This window comes from Gossypium hirsutum, chromosome D12, assembly GCF_007990345.1.
Source record: "Gossypium hirsutum isolate 1008001.06 chromosome D12, Gossypium_hirsutum_v2.1, whole genome shotgun sequence".
In the NCBI taxonomy this organism is placed as follows: domain Eukaryota; kingdom Viridiplantae; phylum Streptophyta; class Magnoliopsida; order Malvales; family Malvaceae; genus Gossypium; species Gossypium hirsutum.
In genome coordinates this window covers 8301738-8324119 of record NC_053448.1, presented here as the reverse complement: position 1 = coordinate 8324119, position 22382 = coordinate 8301738, and the positions used below count along the sequence as shown (strand labels likewise).

General features: G+C 33.2%; 1 protein-coding gene across 2 annotated transcripts; it reads left to right on the top strand.

Moving 5' to 3' along the window:
* Positions 1 to 2886: 2886 nt before the first annotated feature.
* Positions 2887 to 21318, top strand: LOC107945256 (AP-1 complex subunit gamma-2). 2 transcript variants are annotated; one of them, XM_016879199.2, is made up of 18 exons: positions 2887 to 3341; positions 5515 to 5817; positions 5989 to 6130; positions 6949 to 7122; positions 7786 to 7965; positions 8623 to 8777; positions 8880 to 8970; positions 9590 to 9753; positions 10201 to 10255; positions 11649 to 11771; positions 11851 to 11946; positions 14035 to 14162; positions 14405 to 14509; positions 14618 to 14880; positions 18227 to 18478; positions 18567 to 18742; positions 19142 to 19246; positions 20746 to 21318. In XM_016879199.2, exons 1-18 carry the CDS (start codon positions 3310 to 3312, stop codon positions 20839 to 20841), a joined length of 2640 nt encoding a protein of 879 aa, XP_016734688.2. In that variant the 5' UTR covers positions 2887 to 3309; the 3' UTR covers positions 20842 to 21318. The 2 variants fall into 2 exon arrangements, with proteins under 2 accessions (XP_016734688.2, XP_040964309.1); XM_041108375.1 differs by having other exon boundaries at positions 2893 to 3341; positions 19401 to 21318.
* Positions 21319 to 22382: the final 1064 nt, after the last annotated feature.

Below are 22382 nucleotides of genomic sequence, written 5' to 3'. Positions count from 1 at the left end.
AGTGTTTTTAATTAAATTAGTTTAGGGTTTTTAAGTTAAGGGTTTAGGGTTTTTAATTTTAAGAGTTTAGGGTTTTAAGTAATAACTCAAAAAAATTTCTATTTTATTACATTAAATAATATCAAAATATTCAAAATATTTGTACAAATAAATTTAAATACAAAAATCAATCTTCGTGCCCGCCGGATTTAGTGCCACATGGCGGCCGTCGACGGTTACGCGCTGGATTCTTCCTTTGTCCAGCTTCCGATGGTGGTTGTGGTTCCGACGGCGGGGATTCTGATTCTTCCAGTACGGCAACTGGTTGTCGGAGTGGGACGATAAGCCAGCTTGATAGAATAGTGAATGTGGAGGTGTTTGCATCAACAACAGCGATGGTATTTGAAAACCATATGGTGGTGGGGATTGGTAAAATGAAGAGCTCCCCGACGGCCCCTCTTGCGATCCTTCGTGCGTCCCTGGCCTATACATCGGCGGTTCACTCGGCGTAACAGGAAATGGAGCTGAACCGGGCCATTGGCTCCAACCTGCCATAAGACTCGAAAAAGGAAACATATAAGGGTTAGGATACATAAAAGGGCTAGGAAACGCACCTGGCATCATCTGAAAAGGCGGTTGCGTCGGTATCATCGGTTGAACTGTTGGGCCGAGTGACTGTGTCTGTGCTCCCGCTGGGCCTGTTGATTCTATGGGCGCTGATGATGGGTTGGGCGAATTTTTGGGCATAGTTGATGGCCCTGTGTCGTCGTCCCTTCTGCTTGGATTTAAAGGGCCACGTCGTTCCCTTTGGATACGTAATTGTCGCTGCCTCTCCTCTGGTGATAGTAAATACGGCTTGCCATGGATCCTAAACCATGGCATGTACTCCGACACGCACGCTAACTCCGGAACGATGATCGGTTCCCTATTAGGTATATAAGCATACCGATCTTCCTACATTTTGATGTACTCGGACCAGAATCTCGTCCAATCCGTATTCGCTTGCCGAAGGTCGATTTTGTGGTGATCGTCAAACACCTTAGGGTCCACGGGAATCGGTTGTCTACATCTAAATTGTCGTAACACCCTGTCTGACTGGTGCATCTCCACGGTCACGTAGTTGATCAATGCGACTTTCACGTGCCAAGCGTTCGAATTTTGTAAGAACTCTTCCGGAATTACTGCCCGAATTGCCGGATCCTCGTATGGTGTCCATTGAAACTATATGAACATAATAGAAATATTAGTTATTTACATAATACTAAATACTAAATACCAATCGACTAGCGAATGTATGGAAATATCTATTTTATTAATACTTACTTGTGCTTCCGACCGTTGGTCCAATATAAGCCGTATATCTTCAAGAGAGGTAGGTAATCGAGCATGACTTGCCGGATTGTTCCACCTAATTAAATAAATTTTTAGCATACTTTTATTTTTAAAAATCTACATAATAATTGTAAAATCTAATATAAAATTTACCTCGTTATGAGTGGGAATGTTTATGGGTGCTCCACTCGAGGACGTAGAAATGGAAAGCGAAACCGTGCCCATGACTGCAATAGTGACAGGCAACCTCCGATTTTTGCTCTCCTCGGTCGCGTCGCCCAGCACATCTCCCGATATAACGTTGCCAAGATGACAGACCCCCAACTCAATTCACCGTCTGCTCTAAAATCAACGAGTTTCAGCAGCCATCTTAGATATATGTGACTCCATAATGTGTCGGGCATCAGATAACCTCTAATTAATTGAAGAATGTATGCCCGAGCATATCGGATTCTTTCAATTTCGGTTGAATCTTCATCCGGATCAGGGAATGTGTCACGTAACCAACCCATCTCGATCTTACCTCCCTCTATTTTCTCCGGAATAACGCCCAAAAGCTCGTAGCACACTGCCCCCCAATCGCTAGATTGGGCAGACCCGGTGACTGGGTACCCGTCCACCGGCAATCCCAATTGCAGACTGACATTTTCCAAAGTGATAGTGCACTCTCCACATGAAAGATGGAATGTGTGCGTCTCGGGTCTCCACCTCTCGATCAACGCACTGATTAGTTTCAGGTCCACCTTGCATCCCTGGCCTACCGTCACCATGTGCCAAAAACCCACTTCCCGCAGGTAGTTCTCTACCAACGGTGATGGAGGACCATGCATATTCCGGATATTGCATTCCAATACCCGATCTACAGACTTTTATAACAAATAATAAATTAATAATTATCTAAAAATACATAAATAAAAAATTCTTAAATAATATTTAAAAATTAAATTTAACACTTACAATTTTCATTTGTTCCACCGATATGTGATGCTTATCAAGACGAGTCAATTCTCCGGCCATTGCTGAAATCGTACAAATTTTTACGGCTTAAAAAAATTTAATTTTTTTTAAAATTATTTAAAAAAAGGGAGTTAAGAGAAATTTAAGAGGAACTTGAGAGCAAATTGAGATTAAATATGAATTTGAGAGAAATTTGGAAGGAATTTGAGAGCAAATTGAGAGGAAATTTAGAAGAAATTGAGAGGAAATTTGAGAGAGGATTAGTTTGTGAAAAAAAAGGTGGAGGTATTTATAGTTTTTTTTTAGACTGTTGGGGGGCAACGGTCAAATTTTTGACCGTTACACTGTTCACGCGTGGAGCAAGTCGCGGCCACATCAGCAAAGTGCGATTTATTGCCACGTTAGCAAAGCGCGCTGACGTGGCTGCGACTTGCTGGCGCGTCCCCTGATATCGCGCTGACGTGGACGCGATTTGTCAGAAAATGACCTATTCTGATAAATAATTAAATATCGGACCCATTTCGGTAAATTAAAAAAAAAGGTTTTTTTTTGTGTAAATTGACCCATTGAGAAGACCTAATACCGGTTAAAAATAAAAATGTAATACCGTTAATAAGTGGACAAGAACTTCCTTCCCTCGCCGTTATTTAAAAATCTCTCGCAGGCCATTGAAATCGCGCCTTGACCCGTTACAGCAAGAAGCCGTGGATCCAATTTGCAAATTTAACCCAATACCCGTGGGTGATCCACTCAGCATTGTAAATGAAAAATTGAGTGCTCCCGTTTTCTGGTTTTTCCTTTTGCAGTTCCCTTTTCGTTTTGCTGTCTGTCAAATCCATCTGTTTGGTTGTGTTTGTTGGATCTCCGAATTCCAACATTTGGATCTTAAATTTCAGGTTCTTAGAATTATGAATACAATTCGATTTCATTCCAAATAATCGCTATTGGGGTGGATTGATTTCATTGCAGCATTGGATTTAGTTTTGATTTGATTTGATCTGATTTGAGCTCTCTACAACAATTTCTCCCTTGGACGCAATAATGAATCCTTTCTCGTCTGGGACTCGTCTTCGGTGAGCACCAATTCCTAGTGTTACCCATTTCTTGTTTTAGTTCTGCCTTTCCCTTTTAATTTGAAAATCCTATCAAGTACACTTGATTCTTCTTAATTAGAATGAATTTTCTTTTTTCATTGAAACAGCTGCGTTGTATTTATTTAATTTTTCTCTTAATTGCAGTTGTTTTGATTGCCATGATTGAAATTTGCGAGTTCTATTTTAGTCTGTGCTACTTAAAAAGATGATTGCGTCTGAATTTAGATCCAAGTAGAGATTGTTAGCTTTTCTGGTTTCATGCTTTGGTTCCTCTATCTACTTTTGCCTTTTCTTTGTGATTGTGCTTTGAATCAGTTGCATGCAACTATGGATGAAAATGTAGAAGTCCCTAATTTGTTTGATGTTAGCTTGATCTGCCGTTTTCATCAGTATTTAAAATATTAAATGATGCACCAAATAGCATTAGTTCCGGAGGTGCCATTTTCTAGAAAGGAAACCCCAATGTACCACCAGTCTGGTAATGAAACCTTACTTTCTCTACTACGGCATTATAGCTATATAGGGTTTTTTTTTAAGGATGATAGATATATAGGTTGTGCAGCATGTTTTGGAACACAGATATTACATCCAACCATTAAACTCCGATTAACTAGGGGAATGGAGAGAGTGATATTAAATATATAAAATAACTATCCAAAGCAGTCATGTGCTCAGGTGTCCAATTTGATATGTTTACCAGAGACAATTTGAATAGCCTGGTTACATGATTGTATCTGTAATTCTTGTGGCTGTTTGTTCAAACTGATTTGTAGAATTTATCACACTTTTAGTAAACAATTGTAAATTGAACTCCATTTCCTTTAACTTTTCCTAGGTGGGATTGCTTGGTGACTGTAGAAGGTTTCTGTGCCTATTGCAATGGAACCGAATAGTTGTATTTGTCCCTATAGGGATTTAGGATGATAAAAAAAATCTAAGATAGAAAAAGAATCTGGTCTAAATGGTAACCTCCAGACCCTGTTATGGGAATTCTCTGTAAGTTCTTTGAATTAGTTACTAAGTTTTGTCCATATCTTATTAGTATGAATATCTTAATCTCCTTGTCTTCAGTAGTCATCAGTAACAAGTGCTGCTTTTTAGGAGCAAACTGGTAACTAGGAACATATAGGTCTCTCCTCTCTTAAGCATCTGTGAATATTTCTTGTTCAATAGATTGTTCAGAATAACTGTTTATATATGTAACATTTTATGGAGAAAGGGACTAGGGATCCCATATCCTATAGTTTGTACTGTGTTATCCAACATCTATTAGTTTTATATTAAGAGTTGGGCCCTCCACATGCTACCAGATGGTCTTATGTTGGATGCTTTGATAGTTTGAAAAGTTTCTTCTCTGCTAGGGCCTACTACTGGTTTCTAAGAATGCTTTTTCTTTTTCTTAAATTATTTATCAATGGATAGGCATTCATGTTTTGTTAAACGAATCAAATTGATGACTAGGGCTGTAAATGAACCGATCTTGAACGAACAAACCTCTGTTCATGTTCGTTTGTTTATTTTTAAGCTTGTTCGTATTCAGTTTGTGTTCTTTAAGAATTTCAAATTTTTGTTCATCTTTGTTTATTTAAAATTATGTGTGTTCATGTTCGTTTGTTTAATGTTCACGAACAATGTTAATAAATAATAAACAAACAAACAAACAATAAATACATACACACACATATATTGTTTAGATATCAAATAATCAAATATAAATATTAATAATTATATTATAAATGAAAAAAAATACAAACCAAGATAATTTTATTAATATATACTAATGGAATTTTATAAGAAAATATCATTAATAAATAAATGAGTCATAAACGAGTCAATAAACAAGCTTATAAACGAGCTTGTTCGTGAACATAAACAAACCGAACACACCTCTGTTCGTGTTCGTTCGTTTATTAAACAAACATAAAAATTTTGTTCATACTCATTTATTTAGCTTAATAAACTAACATAAACGAATGTTATACAAATGGTTCACGAACAGTTCATCGAACGTTCTGTTCATTTACACCCCATGACTAAAACATATTTTGTGCATCTTTAATCCTAGGTAATATTATTTAATCCAAACAAATGAATTGAATGTAGTTTATATGGATATTAATTGGAAATGGTCAAACTCACTACTACTATGCAGGGACATGATACGGGCAATACGTGCATGCAAAACTGCTGCTGAAGAACGTGCCGTTGTAAGGAAAGAGTGTGCTGCTATTCGTGCTGCAATTAATGAAAATGATCAAGACTATAGGCACCGCAACCTAGCAAAGCTTATGTTCATTCACATGCTTGGATATCCCACTCATTTTGGCCAAATGGAATGCCTAAAGTTGATTGCATCAACTGGATTTCCAGAGAAGAGGATTGGATATCTTGGTCTCATGTTGCTTCTTGATGAAAGACAAGAAGTGTTGATGTTGGTCACAAATTCATTAAAGCAGTATCCAGCACGTAGACTTTTCTCAACCTTAATTTATTCCTATTTTCTTTTCCTGTATCATTTGTGTTCTGGATGAATAACTTTTCTCCTGATTGGCTGGTGTTAGAAAGGGTAAAAATAAGAAACGGAGAGATATACTTTACTCTGCAGGAAACCTTAACTTATATGCAGAGACCTGAATCATTCAAACCAGTATATTGTAGGGCTTGCTCTTTGTGCTCTGGGAAATATTTCTTCTGCAGAAATGGCTCGTGATCTTGCACCAGATGTAGAAAGATTGCTGCAGTTTAGAGATCCAAATATCCGGAAGAAAGTAAGTGTGTCCCATCTTTATTCAAGTGGCTGTTGACTACAGATTCTGATTTCAATGATATGCCAATTAAAGGGGGAAAGGGAAGCCTATTCTAGGATTCATGAATTTCTTACGTTTAAAAGCTGCTGATTATCCCTCTTAAAAGATATCAACTTCTCTATTCTCCTACTGGAATTGGAAAGTTTTGCGTTGTATTGTTGGGCTCTTCTAGTGTCATGGTTTTTGTTCTTTATTTGTGTCCAATAATACCTTTGTAATTTGTCAATACAAAGGTTAAAAGCATCCATGTGTATTTTGATGCAAGTACCGCATGCCTCACAACAGAGACCTCAACTGTAAAATGTAATTCTGTTCCTACTTCATGAAAGTGAGATATTTTGTTTAATGATGTTCCTCAACCTTTGTATGGCCTGTTTATGAAATCTGGATTTTTTGACCATTTATCTTATTGAGAAGAATTTACTGCCTGTATCACTCAAGGGAAAAATGCCAACATATTATAAACCTTGAGTCTGAACTCTGAGGTGTTTTTATCTTCAAGAAAGTCTTGTTTGATGGTTTGAGGGTAAGACATCTATTGACTTTTGCTAGCCATATGTACTAAATTGGTTATTCTAAAATTACTCATTTTTCTGTTGGTGGATTGGTTTGATTAAACATGTTTCCTGCTTTTCTTTTCTTTTCTTTTCTTTTTCCCCCTGCCAGTTGGCTTTCTGCTTTTGAATTCTCATCATGCCATAAGTTTTAGGTTATCTGTTGTTTCATAGCATTCTGACTGCAATCTTTGACTCCTCTTGACTTGTATCTGTTGTTTGTAGGCAGCATTGTGCTCGATACGGATCATAAAGAAAGTCCCTGACCTGGCTGAAAACTTTATGCATCCTGCTTCTTCACTACTTAAAGAAAAGCATCATGGAGTCCTAATAACTGGAGTTCAACTCTGTACAGATCTTTGTAAAGTCAGTTCTGAAGCCCTGGAATATTTTAGAGAGGTAATTGGTTATGGCTTTATTTGCATTTTTTTCAATTCAATGTGATTCTCTACTTAAAGTGTTGTTCGATAAACTAAAAATTAAATGTTAAATTTTTAGTGCTCAATTTTATAAGTGCTGAATTTATATTATAAAAATACTGGGTATATTGCTAAAAATTTAGTGAATATAATTATACTGTTTGATAAAAGTAAATCTTGATTTTTGAACATTATTATTTTGTAATTTAAATCTTATAAATATAATATTTTAAAATTATTTTAGATAGGTTTGGATAAAAGTTAAATATAATAATTTAAATATTTTATTTTTTAACAAAAAAAGAAAAAATATATCATTTATTTCAACTATGATTTAAAAAAAATAAAATCAACTTAACATTTTCAACATTAAGTGATAAGTAGCTATTTGCTTGGTTATCCTATTCAATAATCTTTTGTTGAAAATTTTGTATTAATTAAAAATTTAATATCATTATGAAACACATTTAAAAAAATTAAACAGTGAAAATTTTCTTTTTCAATGGTTTATCAAACACTTATATAACTACGAAAAGAAACTGTAATGAGTTGAATTTCTTTTAAATTTTTATTTCCTGCATATGTTATATGATTATTTTCTATACCTGTGAAAAGATAATAGCTTCTTTTATCATCACTGCAGAACTGTATTGAAGGTTTGGTCAAAACTCTGAGGGATATTGCAAACAGTCCCTATTCACCTGAGTATGACATTGCTGGCATTACAGATCCTTTCCTTCATATAAGATTGCTTAAGCTTCTGCGGATATTGGGCCAGGGAGATGCCGGTGCTAGTGACTGTATGACTGACATACTTGCCCAGGTCAGTTCTGAACATGTGAAGCTTTTCTGATGACCTGTCTCTTTCATTTGTAATATATTTGAAGTCCAGAAAGAAGTATCAAGTATAATGCATATTGCATATGTTGTTTATCTCAATAATTTGTAACTACATGTTACTAAATATACTTGATATAAACAATTGATGTAACAATTTTTTGTCTATATTTGTCTTTCTCCCCCTCCCCCCTTTTATGTCCTTTTTCTGTAAATTTTATATGCATTCTCACTATCTGTAGAACACCAGATTTTCTTCATAGAAGTTCTTAAAAGGCTTTTATAAAAGAAAAAGAAAGATTGCTTTATTGAGGAATGAGATTTGTTATTTCATTTTATGATTTAAAATACCATCTCACTAAAAAAAAAAGTTCTGGCCTTGGTAGAAAATAAACCAGATATTCCACTGAAATGTTGCTCCTTGACATGATGAAAACATTTATGAAATTGCTTGGAGCATGTTAAATGAAAGATGGTATACCATTTGGGGTATATTGGATATTTGCTTCTAAAGCTGATCTATAGAAATGAAAGTAGAAGCTAAAATTTTTGGAGACTCCTGTTTTCAACAATATTTCATTTCTTAATGAGGTTAAGGGTTTCTCGTTTTACTTGTTTTTCTGTATGGTCACAATTCTTATAGGTGGCATCAAGAACCGAGTCAAACAAAAATGCAGGAAATGCTATTCTTTATGAATGTGTTGAAACCATCATGAGCATTGAAGATAATGGAGGCTTACGTGTGCTTGCTATTAATATCTTGGGAAGATTCTTGTCAAATCGTGACAATAATATAAGGTATTTTCCTTTCAAATCTTATTTTGCTTCCTCATATCCCTTTCTACACTATTTCTTGGTTCCTCTATTACAGTATGAAACTGAACCTTGCTTGTTTTTCAGATATGTTGGATTAAACATGCTTATGAAGGCTATTATGGTGGATGCTAAAGCAGTGCAGAGGCATAGGGCAACGATTTTGGAATGTGTAAAGGTGCTGCCTCAGGATATTTAATTTCATCTTTGATGATTTCAGTAGGTTTCTTATTTAGTTCTTGCTCAAGAAACCTGTAAGGAGTTTTGCTTTCCTTTTGGCTATCCTGTTTCTTTGCTTATGTTATTTGTTTGTTACTTTTGGTTAATGCCCTATGTGTCAGAATAAGACTTATTACTTGCTGCAGAGAGCATTTCTCTCTTTAGGTATCACTTGATCTTGTATTTTTTCCTTTAAGGATAAAGATTCAGTAGTCATCTCTCCTTTCTTTCTATCCATTTCTGCTATTTTTTGGGAACCCTCAATTTGTCTTACTTGTTACTCCTATGATATTTTTGGTTGATTACTCGTAATTGATTGACATTTGGATAGATTCATAGGGATTCATTTGAAGATATAATAATTTCTAGCATTGTCTCTTGGGCTTGGATCAGGGGTAGAGTGGAGTAGGAATTGGGTAGAGATCCTAAATTTGAACCTTGGTACTCTACATATAGGAAAAAAAAAAGTTCTCAGCTTTTTCTTAGTTACTTTTGATGTGGAATGAAATGCCATTATTGTCAAACTATAAGTTTTCAGCATTTGAAAAAGTTTTTGATTTGACATTTTCTTTTTCCAGGATTCAGATGCTTCAATTCAGAAAAGGGCACTTGAACTTGTATACTTGCTAGTGAATGAAAGCAATGTAAAGCCTTTGACAAAAGAGCTAATTGAATATTTGGAAGTAAGCAATCAAGAATTTAAGGGAGATATTACTGCCAAGATATGTTCCCTTGTTGAAAAGTAAGTTGTGCTATTTTCTAGTTAAACAAGAAGTGCTACTTCAGCTTTCCTTATGCTGTTATATTCTTTGCAGTTGTCTTGTATGCTTTGTCTTCTTGGCTCAATATTTCATGTATGATGTTTGTGCTTTGGATGTATCTAGCTGCATATTCTGTGTATGATCCTTCCTCCAAGCACATTTTTAGAAAATAAAAGGATTGGTTATCATTTATCAATCTTGGAGAAGGCAGTTATTTCATACTATTGATTTGATATGATCAATTTTAATGGATTGCTACCTTTGTTTAATTTATTGGAGTTGCTTTTATCCTTCTCTTATGTTGGAATATTTTCTTCTGGTTTATCTGATTACCTTTTTACATTGGCTGGGGAAGGGTGCTGAAAGATTCATTTGTTATTTCTTTGCAGCATTGTTTAGTCAATTAACAATCATTTTCATTGCCTCAGGTTCTCCCCGGCAAAAATATGGTACATTGATCAGATGCTCAAGGTTCTTTCTGAGGTATATGTAGCATGCATATCATTGTTGTATGATTGGACTGAAGATGCTTTATTTGTCATATTCTACTGAATTCAACTGTGTCCATGTTTCTGTTCTGCTACTGTATTTTTTCTCTTGTTTGAGTTGCATCCACTGCAGTCTTTGTTCCTTATAGGTGTTGCAGAACATTACGTTTTTGTTTCAGATCATTTATGGGCTTATTATCTCAATACTCTATCTTTTTGCATATGAGTTCATTAAATAATGATGTAAAACATGTTTTAATCTCTACTTTTTCTTATTACCAAGTTTCTTAGTTGACCGTATGACCTTGTTATGTGTAAATTCTTGCCAAGGAAAGAGGAAAGCATTCTTGCCCCGTTTAAGTGGTGGTTTATATAAAAAAATTGGCAATATTAATAATCTTTTTTGGTAATTTTTTTTCCCAAGTGATGCCAAGTTTGTTGTTAATCTGCACAAGCTAACCCACTTGATTTTTTCAAGCTAAATCTGGTGGCTGAACCTGCCTCAGCTATGACTTTTGCTGCTTGTTACCTTTGATTGAATGAACTATCAAAGGCTGAAATGGGATACTCCATCCCACATCAGATAGAAGTAAATATCATTGATGGAAACCATAAAGGCCTAAAGTTACTCCAGAACTTGAATTTGAGCTTTTGACTATTGAGAATTGGTGGCTTAGGCCTGAAAAATTGCTGGGCAATTGCAATCTGTATTAGCTCATGTAACAACTTGGATGGCGTATGGTTTGGTCTTAATCCTTTTCATTTGTTTATGATTGTAAAATGTGAACCCAATGATGATGTCTAGGATTTTGACGGGGAAGGATTATGATGTCAGTTTAAAGTCAAGTAGGATTTAGGAGTGACTGATGAAACCAATATAAGACTTCAAGTCTCAATTGACTAACAATTCAAACCGGAAAAGCTCAGTCCATGACTCCATGGTTTTGAGACCTGGAATTGATTTTCGGCCAAACCTTTTCTCAATGTGCAAATTGAGGAAGCAATTAGGAAGAATGGGCATGGTAATTTTCTAAAAAGTGTGGCAACTAAGGTGTATAGCTAGTAAAGGTTGATCTTATCGAGTACCGAACATTCTTTTTGCAATATGTCAATGCTTTTACATTTTATTCATGAAACTAACATTGGTCACAAACATTCAAGCAGTGTTTGTTCTTTTATAGTTTTCTTGGTGTGAGAATCTTCATCTGCTGGATGTTGACTCTCATTTCTACTTGAAAATTTCTGCTTAGGAGAGAAAAAGGGAATGAGGATGAACCTTTGTCATTTTTGGGAACTGCCACATTTGTTAATTTATCTTCTTAATTCTTTCAATGTTTCTGTTAATTATTATTTTCTAAGAGTACTGATATTTATCCTTCACTTAGTAGGCTGGAAATTTTGTAAAAGATGAAGTCTGGCATGCTTTAATCATTGTTATAAGTAATGCTTCTGACCTCCATGGATATACAGTCAGGGCATTGTACAGAGTTTTCCAAGCATCGACAGAACAGGTATTCTTAGGTTTATTTTGGATTCTTTTTTGAATTTGATATTTTTTAATTATTAAATGCACTTTGTTCTTTTCATTAGGAGTCCCTTGTTCGAGTTGCAGTTTGGTGTGTTGGTGAATATGGTGACATGTTGGTGAACAATGTTGGGATGCTTGACATTGAAGAACCAATAACAGTAAGTGCCTCCTTATCCAAAGATTAGTTTGCATGCACTTACTATAGTCATTTTGCTTTTCTTTATCTTCAGAAAAAAAGGGAAAACAGCTGGCAGTGGGTTGTTTTATATGAACTTGAGTTTGCATAGAGCAAGCTTCTAATTGATCAGAGTTTTTTAGGATCCCTTGCTACAAAGGTCATAAGTTTATCACTTAAATATTTGGTTGAAATGATTTAGATCTATGTTGCTTCGACACTTCTTTTGTCTTGAAGTACTCATGTTCAACATTCGTGTTGATCACATGGATATATAGATATGCAGCAGACTTAAATTTGTGAATCCTCTTATTAATTAACTTTGGCAACCTCCAATCGTATCCTTGCGTTTAGTTATCAAGTCTTGTTATCCTCAAGCTTCTAAGTGCACCTAGTGCTCTCTCGATACTCCTAGGCTCCTTACTAGATAAATAAAAAAGTCTCACACCTTTACCCAACTATCTTAAGGTAATTAAGCAAAGCTCTCACATATTTCCTTGCTAGAGTTGGCTCTTTCTTGTTCCCTAGCATTGTTAACTCTCTTGATATTAACAATTAGGATGCTTAGCTATTTGGTCAATCCTAAAGTCAGCTGTCGCTTGTTCCTAGGTGAAATTGGATAAATTGGGCGTCAATCAACCAATCCAGATTAAGCCCAATAGCCAAACAGACAATAAATGATATATACGGAGGTACACTAAAGAGCCAATTGACAAATTAAATTCTCTTTGAACATTTGTAACTTACCTTGCTGACCTCAGGCTTTCATGTTCCTACCCACTTTCTCAAGATGTGATAGGACCCTAATTTGACTTTCTTTTGTCTCTCACTTGCTCCGGTCACCTAATTAATGACACTTGGCTTTCATTGATTACCAAACCAATTAGTTATGAAATTGCTGTCACCTAATCATTTAAACTCAAACTAAATTGATTTTAACTTGTATTTATCTTGATCTACCTAATTTCACCCTCTTAGATCTCATTTAGGCTATTGAGTGGATTAATTAGTTGTCAAGCAGTTAATCTAACATTAAGCAGGAAAACAAACAAAGCAAGATAGAACGCAAGAAACAACTAACTATTTAAACAAAATTTAATAATATAGTTACAAGTCCAAATCTAGAAAATTAGTAAAACATCTTACAGAAAAGATTCTAAATCTAAGCAACAACAAAGCTCAATCAGATCTAAAACAGAGTAAAGGAAAGGATTAGAAAGTGATATTTCTTCAAGCCAATATCTAGAAATGATCTTCAAGCTTGATTCAGCATCCTTTTTATTTTTGACATTTCGCAATCTGGTGCTGCAACACCCAATTCCACCCCGCAATGCAGACATGGGATCGTCAAAATATGACAACTTCGAGAGCTTGGCATCCTGATGAGAGATCTTGGCTTTGTGATGCAAATGATTAAAATTCCAAAAATTCAAAGCTTTGCCATCTCGACTCCTGCTCACACCTCTTTAGTTGCGTGATCTTGAAAGTCCATTGGTGTTGTGTGTCGCAACATAGACTCTTGCAACATGGTTGTTTCTTTGTTCTTCCTCAGTTTTTTGGCATTACTTTAACCTGAGGATACCTAAAACACAACTATAAAACATCACCTCATCAAATGTTTTTCATTTATAAGCTAAAAACTATATATATAAAAAAAAAACAACCAAAACATGCTTATGCCACCAAAATACGTAAATAAACAAAAACACGCTAAAAACACTACAAAAGCTCACAGACTTATGACTTTTAAGTCTAAAATGAAGGATAAAATCATGTTTGACATTTAGTTGGGCACATAATCACATTTGACACTCACACTTGAGTTCTAACAACGTAGTTTGAGATTACATGCAGTCAGATAAAATAATGGGTGTCATCAAATGTAGGGTTTCCTCATGGGATCACATCAATTCAATTATGATTTTTAGACTTAGGAGATTCTTAACCTTCTATATGATGCCCTGAGAGTCCTTAATGTCAGGATCATGTTCTTTTGTACAGTATGAATGCTTAGATTTATCACTCTACATCTTCTAATACTGTTTGGAAATTTTTCTGTATTCCTGAGCAGGTAACAGAATCTGATGCTGTGGATGCCATGGAGGTTGCTATTAAGTGTCAGAGATTGGGTCTCACTACTAAAGCTATGGCTTTGATTGCTCTGTTTAAGCTCTCTTCTCGATTTCCTTCTTGTTCAGAGTAAGTGCATATTTTATCATTCATTACTACTCCTTCCCCTTGCTTATACATTTCTACTGGTTTTGCTTGGCCTAAAGGTTACCAGGAATCCTTTAAAGTTTACAAACTCTATCTAAGCATAACCTAAGTTGAATTTATTTCTTGGCAAATTGGTTCAGCCATACTAATTATTGAGAAATTTCTGATTATTTGTTTGTATGTAATGAAAAAGAAAATCAAATCTTAATGATTGGTATCTGCAGGAGAATCAAGGATATAATTGTCCAGAATAAACGAAGCCTTGTGCTTGAGTTGCAGCAACGATCTATTGAATTTAGTTGTATTCTTCAGAAGCATCATAACATTAGGTATGGTTTTTTTCTGGGTGTTTTACGATTTATGTCACTACCTTTTAGAAGGTTTCCAGCACTGTAACATAGTTGTGAAGCACAAAACTGATGGATGAATCCATACAGATCGGCCCTGGTTGAAAGGATGCCAATTTTGGATGAGGCAACTTTCACTGGAAGGAAGGCTGGCTCCTTGCCAACAGCTGTTTCAGCTTCCTCCATAATACCATGTAATCTTCCAAATGGAATTGCTAAACCAGCTGCAGCTCCTATTGGAGACTTACTTGACCTAAGTTCAGATGATGCCCCCCCTGCACCTGTCTCTTCTGGTGGCGATTTTCTTCAGGATCTCCTTGGTGTTGATTTATCCCCAGCTTCTGCACCATCAGGTTAGTTGGGATGCATACTTGTGCATCTTCTAGAAACATTTGAGTGAAATTTATTTTTTCAAGCAACTGATTGTGTTTTGATCTATGAAGCATGGCCACTACACACTGACATGGAAATTTCTAAAAAACTAGGCCATGGATATGCCGATAAAAAATACATAAAAATAAATTTTTTATCTAAACATGTTCAGTATATTCGTAAATATTAATACTTTATATAACATTAAAGGTTTAAATATACTTATCAACTTATATGAATTAAGTAATTAAAGATACAAATATAAAATATCTTTATTGGGCTATACTATGCACTTATAATCTTGTCTCTTCTCATTTTTCTTAAAATCTTGTCTCTTCTCTTTTTCTTTTTCTTTCTTGTACTTTCTTTGCCCATGCACACCATTTGGTTTCGATAGAAATCCCCCCCCCGCCCCCAATTTTCCTTTGTCTACTCTCTCTAATTTTTCTCCATCTCACTCTAACCCTAATACCAGCAACACACCTTGCAGTTTGCTGCTGCTCATTGTCTCCAGCTACCATTCTCCACCGACGGTACTTCACCAAAATTTGTCAAATCATTCCTTTCCTTATCGTCTTTATTATCTAGATATTTAGATTTCATTCACCAATAAACCCTTCCTCCACTGCTCTCAATTGCTTGAAAATTTGATATGTTTCTGTGCTCTTGTTCTTCCTTTCTCCAGTTCAAAACTTCCAAAAGTTCAAGCTCCACCACTAACTGCCATCTCTTCCGTCACTATGGCTGCCTCTTCTTATGTCCTTGCATGTCTTGACCATGACAAGACTCTATCCCATCTAAGGCTGTTTTTGTTTCACTAAAAACAGTTTTCGGTAAATTATTTTTGGAAAATAAATTGATTTTCCGGAAAAGTTAATTCTTTTTGGTGTTTGGATGATTTTACATAAAATATTTTCCGTTGTTTAGTAAATTTTTTTAAATTCATTATTTGAAATTTGTTTTCAATGGAACAAACACAATATAAATTAAATGTGTTACAAAATATTTTATGGTACTATGTTATAATAATTAATATCTTATATAGACTTATATAGACTTAATAATAATTAATGTCTAATTAAAACTTAATTTGAAATTACATATATTACATATATGTGAGTGGAAAGTAGCACATTGAAGTTGAAAGGAATAAATAAGCGAAGTATAATTTACACAAATACTTATATTTATATTGTTAAAATATTCATATTTATACTTTAAAATATTTATTATTAAATAGTATAAATTGTAATGTATATGTTTATTATTAAATAATAAACTAAATATTTTCAATAAAACATGAAGAATATTATTTAAAATTCAAATATCTTATTAATGTTAAAAATTATTATAAAATAAAATTGTAATATTCAGTAATTTTATAAAAATAATAAATTATTTTATTATTAAATATAAATATGTATGTTTAATAATATTAAAAATTATAATTTTAATAATATTGAAAGTTAGAATATTTGATAGCAAGATTTTAATATTTTTAAATACTTTTAAAAGTTAAAAATAAAAATTTATTATTAATATAATAATATTAGGCTTGTTTCAAGTTATTTTTTATATAGGTTAAAATATGCTATAAGTCCCTATAGTCTTTGTAAATTTGAAATTTAGTCCATGTAATTGTATTTCTAGGAATTTAGTCTCTCTACTTTTCATATTTCAAAACTTAGGTCTAACTATTAACACTGTTAAAATATCTTGTTAAATTTAGGTTCATTATAATGTCATTTTTTTAGTTACATGGTTACCAATTGAGGTTTTTTTTTCTTTTCAAAATGCCACACCAACAAATTTAACAATATTAATAATTAGACTTGAAATTTGAAATTTAAAAAGTTGAGGGACTAAATTTCAAATTTATGAAGAATACAGGGACCAATGGCATATTTTAACCTTTTACATAAAAATCAAGTTACTCATAAATGGCTTTTTTGTGGAAAATGACTTACAATTTTCAAAAGTGGAAGTCAATTTCCAAAAAAAGGCTTATTTTTTGTTGACCTGTAAGTAATTTCCCGTTGACTATGGTATTTTCCATGAAAGAAACACAAGAAAATGCATTTACATTTTCCCTAAATCTTTTCTGGGAAACAAACATACCACAATTTTTATGTTCTTTGTCGTGTCCTAACATTGCCCTAAACATATTTTGATGTGTTGCTAGTGTGTCCATGTCAGCCACCATATGAGGGGGTTTTCTTGTGTCTGTGCTTCATAGATTTTGATGATGTAGAACACAACTAATCTAATTGTGTAACTAGTTTGCTTAAGATCTAAATTTGTCACTCTTGTTTATTTATGGGGCTAATTGTAATATCTTATAATCTAGGGTTATATTTGACTTTTATCTCATTCAATGTGCTGATTTGTGGTTGTGCCTATCTCATTGTTTCTTTCAACATCTGACCACAATATATTTGCCAATCACCAAGTTTCATCTTTGCATATAAAAATTTTTCGAGCATCTGACATGTCATACATCAATATTCCACCATATTGTTGAGCCTAGATCTAGGGTTATATATAGTATTTTACATTTATATCAGTTTTTAGTATCTTAGTGTAATTTTCTCTTTTTCCTGTTAGGTTTTGTTTTAAAGTCAAGTTTATCAGTTTTTCTATTAATGTTGCATTTGATTGGTTGAACGAAATTAAGTTAGAATGAAATAGTTATTTGGTGGGAATATAATAAAGAGAGCATAGGTTTTATAATGTTTAGTTTGGAGAATGGCATAAAAAGATAATTAAGATATTTGGCTGTTTAAAATCCAATAATGGAACATATGTCAAAGTATTATTTTACCCTTCAATTAAATGGTAATTTTCATTTATAACAATTAAACTTTTTTATGTCATAAAATATTGATAGTAATTTAAAAAATACATAAAAGTTTTAAGATCTAAAATTACTATTTAAAAACAATATTCTAAGATTTTATTAAATATATTTATTGATATATTGAAAACAATATTTTATATCTAATAATATATTAAAATATATTTAGAAATAAATAACATTTTCATATAATTTGACATCCTATGATTATAATTATGAATTCCAAATTGGTTTCGGAATGTAATGGGTGTAATGATGATTCCATTGCATAATTACTCAAGTTGACATTTGTGAAAGGGTAAAATGTTGAAAGAAAATGTTTTCTCGTTGTTTTTATTGCCATCTTTTCCTAAGAGAACTTTGTTTTGTGTCGCCATAAAGATAAATATTTCATAAAGTGAACTACTTTCAGTGTTTGATTGCTTCTTGCCTATTGATTAAAAAAGTCTGATTTTCTTATTTTGACTTTCTAGGCACAAGTCAGTCTCCAAAAACTGGTACAGATGTTCTGCTGGATCTTTTGTCAATTGGAACATTGCCTCCTGTGCAAAGCAGCTCATCAGCAATTGACATATTATCCTCCAGTCATGACAACAAAGCACCAGTTGCCAATTTAAATGGCCTTGCATCACATTCCTCACTTTCTGCAAATGCCACTTCTCCTGCAAGTTCTGCTGGAATGATGGATTTGTTGAACGGGACGGGTGCTATTACTCAAAAGCATGGTAAATTTTAAAGTTTGGAACTCTGTTTGACCGATAGTTATAGCCTTGTAGTTGCCAAAGTAGTTATAGTTATCTTTTCTGTGAGCAGAGGAAAATGGTCCAGCTTATCCATCCTTAGTTGCATATGAGAGCAGCACCTTGAGGATGACGTTCAACTTCTCAAAGCAACCAGGAAACCCACAAACAACGTTCATCCAGGCTACTTTTACAAATTTGTCACCTAATGTTTATAATGGTTTTCTTTTCCAGGCGGCAGTTCCAAAGGTAACTCGAGATTGTCATTATTGAGCTTGCTGTACATATAGTATAGAAATTTTATAACAGTCTTCACTGCCATCTTTTACTGGTGGATATTTCGTTATCGGTTTTCTATCTATTACTTTTTTATCATGGATTAATGTGAACAACTAAAAACTTTGCCATTTGCAACTGAAAGCCTGCTCTTACTAGTAGTTCTCAATATGCCTCAAGAGTACTCTTTTTCTTTAGCCTTGTTTGTAGGTTCCTAAAATTGAGTCTTCATTAGTTTCACAAAATTTATAGTATTTTCTTGTTCCTTGAAAGTAACCATCAAAGTTTGTAAATCTTATCATATAGAATTTCTCATTCTTCTCCTTTTAATGAGTGTGATGCTGATACAGTTGCTGCATTTAAATTCTGCAGTTTCTTCAGCTGCATTTGGATCCTGCTAGCAGCAATACTTTGCCTGCAAGCGGTAATGGGTCCATCACACAATGTTTGAAAGTCACTAATACCCAACATGGGAAGGTATGTTTATTGAGTTATACTTATCTGTTACTCTTTCTGAATCTAATGGCTTAGCAAGAAAAAGGTTTAGTAAATTATTCATATACCTAGTCTTTAGTTGGTTAAAATCTGTGTTGCTCCAACTCATCCATTTTGGTACCCGTGTCGACGCAAGTTGACACTGACTTGGGATGGGATTTATGTCGGGTTCCTGGGACTCGGCCTCCTGTGACTGAAAGGAGAGCAGTTAAAAAATGAGATCAGAAAGGAGATGAAGCTGTAGGACAAAGACAAAAGGCAGCAGCAAGAAACAGTTGAGGAAGGTCTAATTCTGAATTTCATCCCTCTAAAAAAATTCAGAAGTTAGTCCCTCTAGTGTACTTTGTCATAATTTAGTCCCATACTTTACGAAAACTGAGAAGTTAGTCAACTAGGTAATGTTGTTAAACCTTGTCATTAAATTTTTTGACTTGGAAACTTATAGTTAAGCAATTTTATGCAAGGAATTAGCAAAATTAAACAGTTCAAAAATTTAATGTAACAAATTAACAAATATTAGCAGTTCAACTTGATGTATTTACCAACAAATGGACTACTTGCTCAGCTTTTGTAAAGTACAAGGATCAAAATTTGGCTAACTCTTCTCAGTTCATAAAGTAGGGGGATAAAATCATAACTCGACCAATGAGGAATTAAGCCAAAACACTTGAAATTAGGCCTGGGCTTGAATAGTATGGCCCAAAAGAGTTTTAATTGTTTAGTCCAAAACAATCCATTCCAAAACATTTTTAATTTTGATAATAATTAAAAATATTAAAAATATTTTTCTCTGATGCTATTTTATTTTTCATCATAGAAAAAAGTTTTTTTTTTCTTCTAACTTTTTATCATAGGGTTTCTACTTGGACTTATCATGTTTTTTTGCGCTACTCTTTATCAATGTTTTGGACATCTTTTATACTATTTAATTTTTAGAAGTATTTGACTTTAGATGATGCTTGCATGTAGTTCCATTATAGGCAAGAGTTGAAGTGCATGTCCATTTTACTCTTATGGAGTAGACAAAGGATGATTTATTTCCCTAGATTTAAGGTTTTTAGTTTTGTGCCTAAGAAGACGAATTCAAGAGAAGCTAGGAAAAGAGGTGTTGATAAAATCTGAAAACTAGCCTGAAGGTAGCAAAGCAATATTGTTGTCCCTGAATTCGACTATCCAGTTTCTTGTTATTTTGGGGTATAGCATAAGAGGGTTTAGTAGTGGCACTTCTTCAAAAAGAGAAGGAAAGAGCTTGGAATGACATAGTTGCTAATAAAGCTATTGATTTCCTTGTGGGTTGCACCAGTATTGTTTAAGCTTGGTAGGAAAGATAGGAAGTTTGAAGATGGAAAAGAGAGTAAAGTAAGCTGTGGTAGTCATGAAACCTTAAAAAAAGACATATTCATGTTTGGTATGGAGCACCATTTTTGAAAGGGTATATTAGTAGAGATTTAGTTACTATATATTATCTACTTCACATTCAGAAATCGTTGGTGATGCGCATAAGGATAGCTTACAAGACGAACGATAAAGATGTATTGGAAGAAGGGCAAATCAACAATTTCCCTCGCGATTTGTGAGGTTGATCCATAGCGATGGTTGAAGATATTCATCTACCACCTTTTAAAACAAAGATCCTTTGAGAAATTTGTGAGTTCTCACAATGTGTAGAGATAGTGCAATCTTTACTTGTACTGGAGGGGCAAGAGATTTTTGGTGGTTGTGTTGTGTCAATGTCAAAAGGGGTGGATCACATTAATTTTTCACAATAGAAAAAATTTTCATTTATTATTATTATTTAAATGTATATTTTTAATATAAACCTTTTTTTTGTAAATCTATCTTTATGGAATTGAATTTTGGGATGGGGAGTCGCACAGAAACTCTGTTGCTTTAGATTTCGTCTTTCAAACATAGTTAGATTTATGAGAGGAATCTGAGCTTAGTTCAGTGAAAAAAAATTATACGAGGATTTGGACTCGTCTTTTTTTTTTAATTACTATTTTTTGTAAAAGATTAAATAAATCGTCAAATATGAATACTATTTTCAGTTGTAATTATATTTTATTTTCCTTTTCATTAGGATTTCTTCTTTTTCCGAGGGATAGGACTATCATTATTAACCATTGCAGTTTATTTAAGTAACTATATATAAATTATTAATGCAAATAAACATTTATATTTACCAATTATATACAAGGAAAATAAAAAGAAAGAAGAAAATGGATTTTTTTTATAATATAAAATCAATGTAAACAAATGTTCTATATTTTAAATTATATAGTTTTTTGAAAAAATAATTTAAATTATAATATAATCATTATTTTTTTATTTTTTATATGTGCAAAATATAAAAAGGAGAAAGAAAAAGAACTAGATAAAAAGAAAATGATTATAAAATAACGTAAATAAATATTTATATTTATATTTATATTTATATATATAATTAACGTAACATAGAGTAGTTATGACATTAACAACGAAGAAAACAGAAAAATATTTTCATTTTATTTTTTATAAATTATATAATTTTCTTATTATTTAATTTAACTTATATTGTGAATTAATATTTAACTTTCTGCATTTATTTGTGAAGAAAGAAAAACTGGAAATAGTTATAAATTAACAAATGAATAATATAAATAACTAATCTATAATGGCTCATTATAAAATTAATTTTTATATTTGTATTTATTAATAATTTGGAAATATATATAATGGACGGTTATTTGATACACCGGTCAAATTTTGTTTACTCCACAAATGGGGTTAAGAAATCATCATACGTCCTTAACTGATATTTTTTAAAAAATAAATAAGATACATAGTAATTAAAAAATTAAAAAATTTAAGTTGAGATTCTAAGGGATTTACAAGATCTTTTAAAATTACAAATATTTACCTTAGTAAAATACAAATGATCAGAGTGTTTAAATATTCATCGGACTTCAAGTAGATGAACCTTCAATCTCTTTAAGTAATGCTTCAGTCTTGACGGGTCAAATAACCCCAAGTAAACAAGATGGATCACCAAAGTATGCCTTGGTCACATGCTCTTTTTTATGGCATGTGACACTAGTTGTAGCTTCTTCAACATTATTTTTCATGTATTTATTTTGGT

Coding starts and splice junctions, on each gene's coding strand:
- LOC107945256 (XM_016879199.2), top strand. CDS start 3,310: ATGAATCCTTTCTCGTCTGGGACTCGTCTTCG. Junction 14,510..14,617: donor CAGAAGCATCATAACATTAG/GTATGGTTTTTT, acceptor GAATCCATACAG/ATCGGCCCTGGTTGAAAGGA. Junction 14,881..18,226: donor CCCAGCTTCTGCACCATCAG/GTTAGTTGGGAT, acceptor TTGACTTTCTAG/GCACAAGTCAGTCTCCAAAA.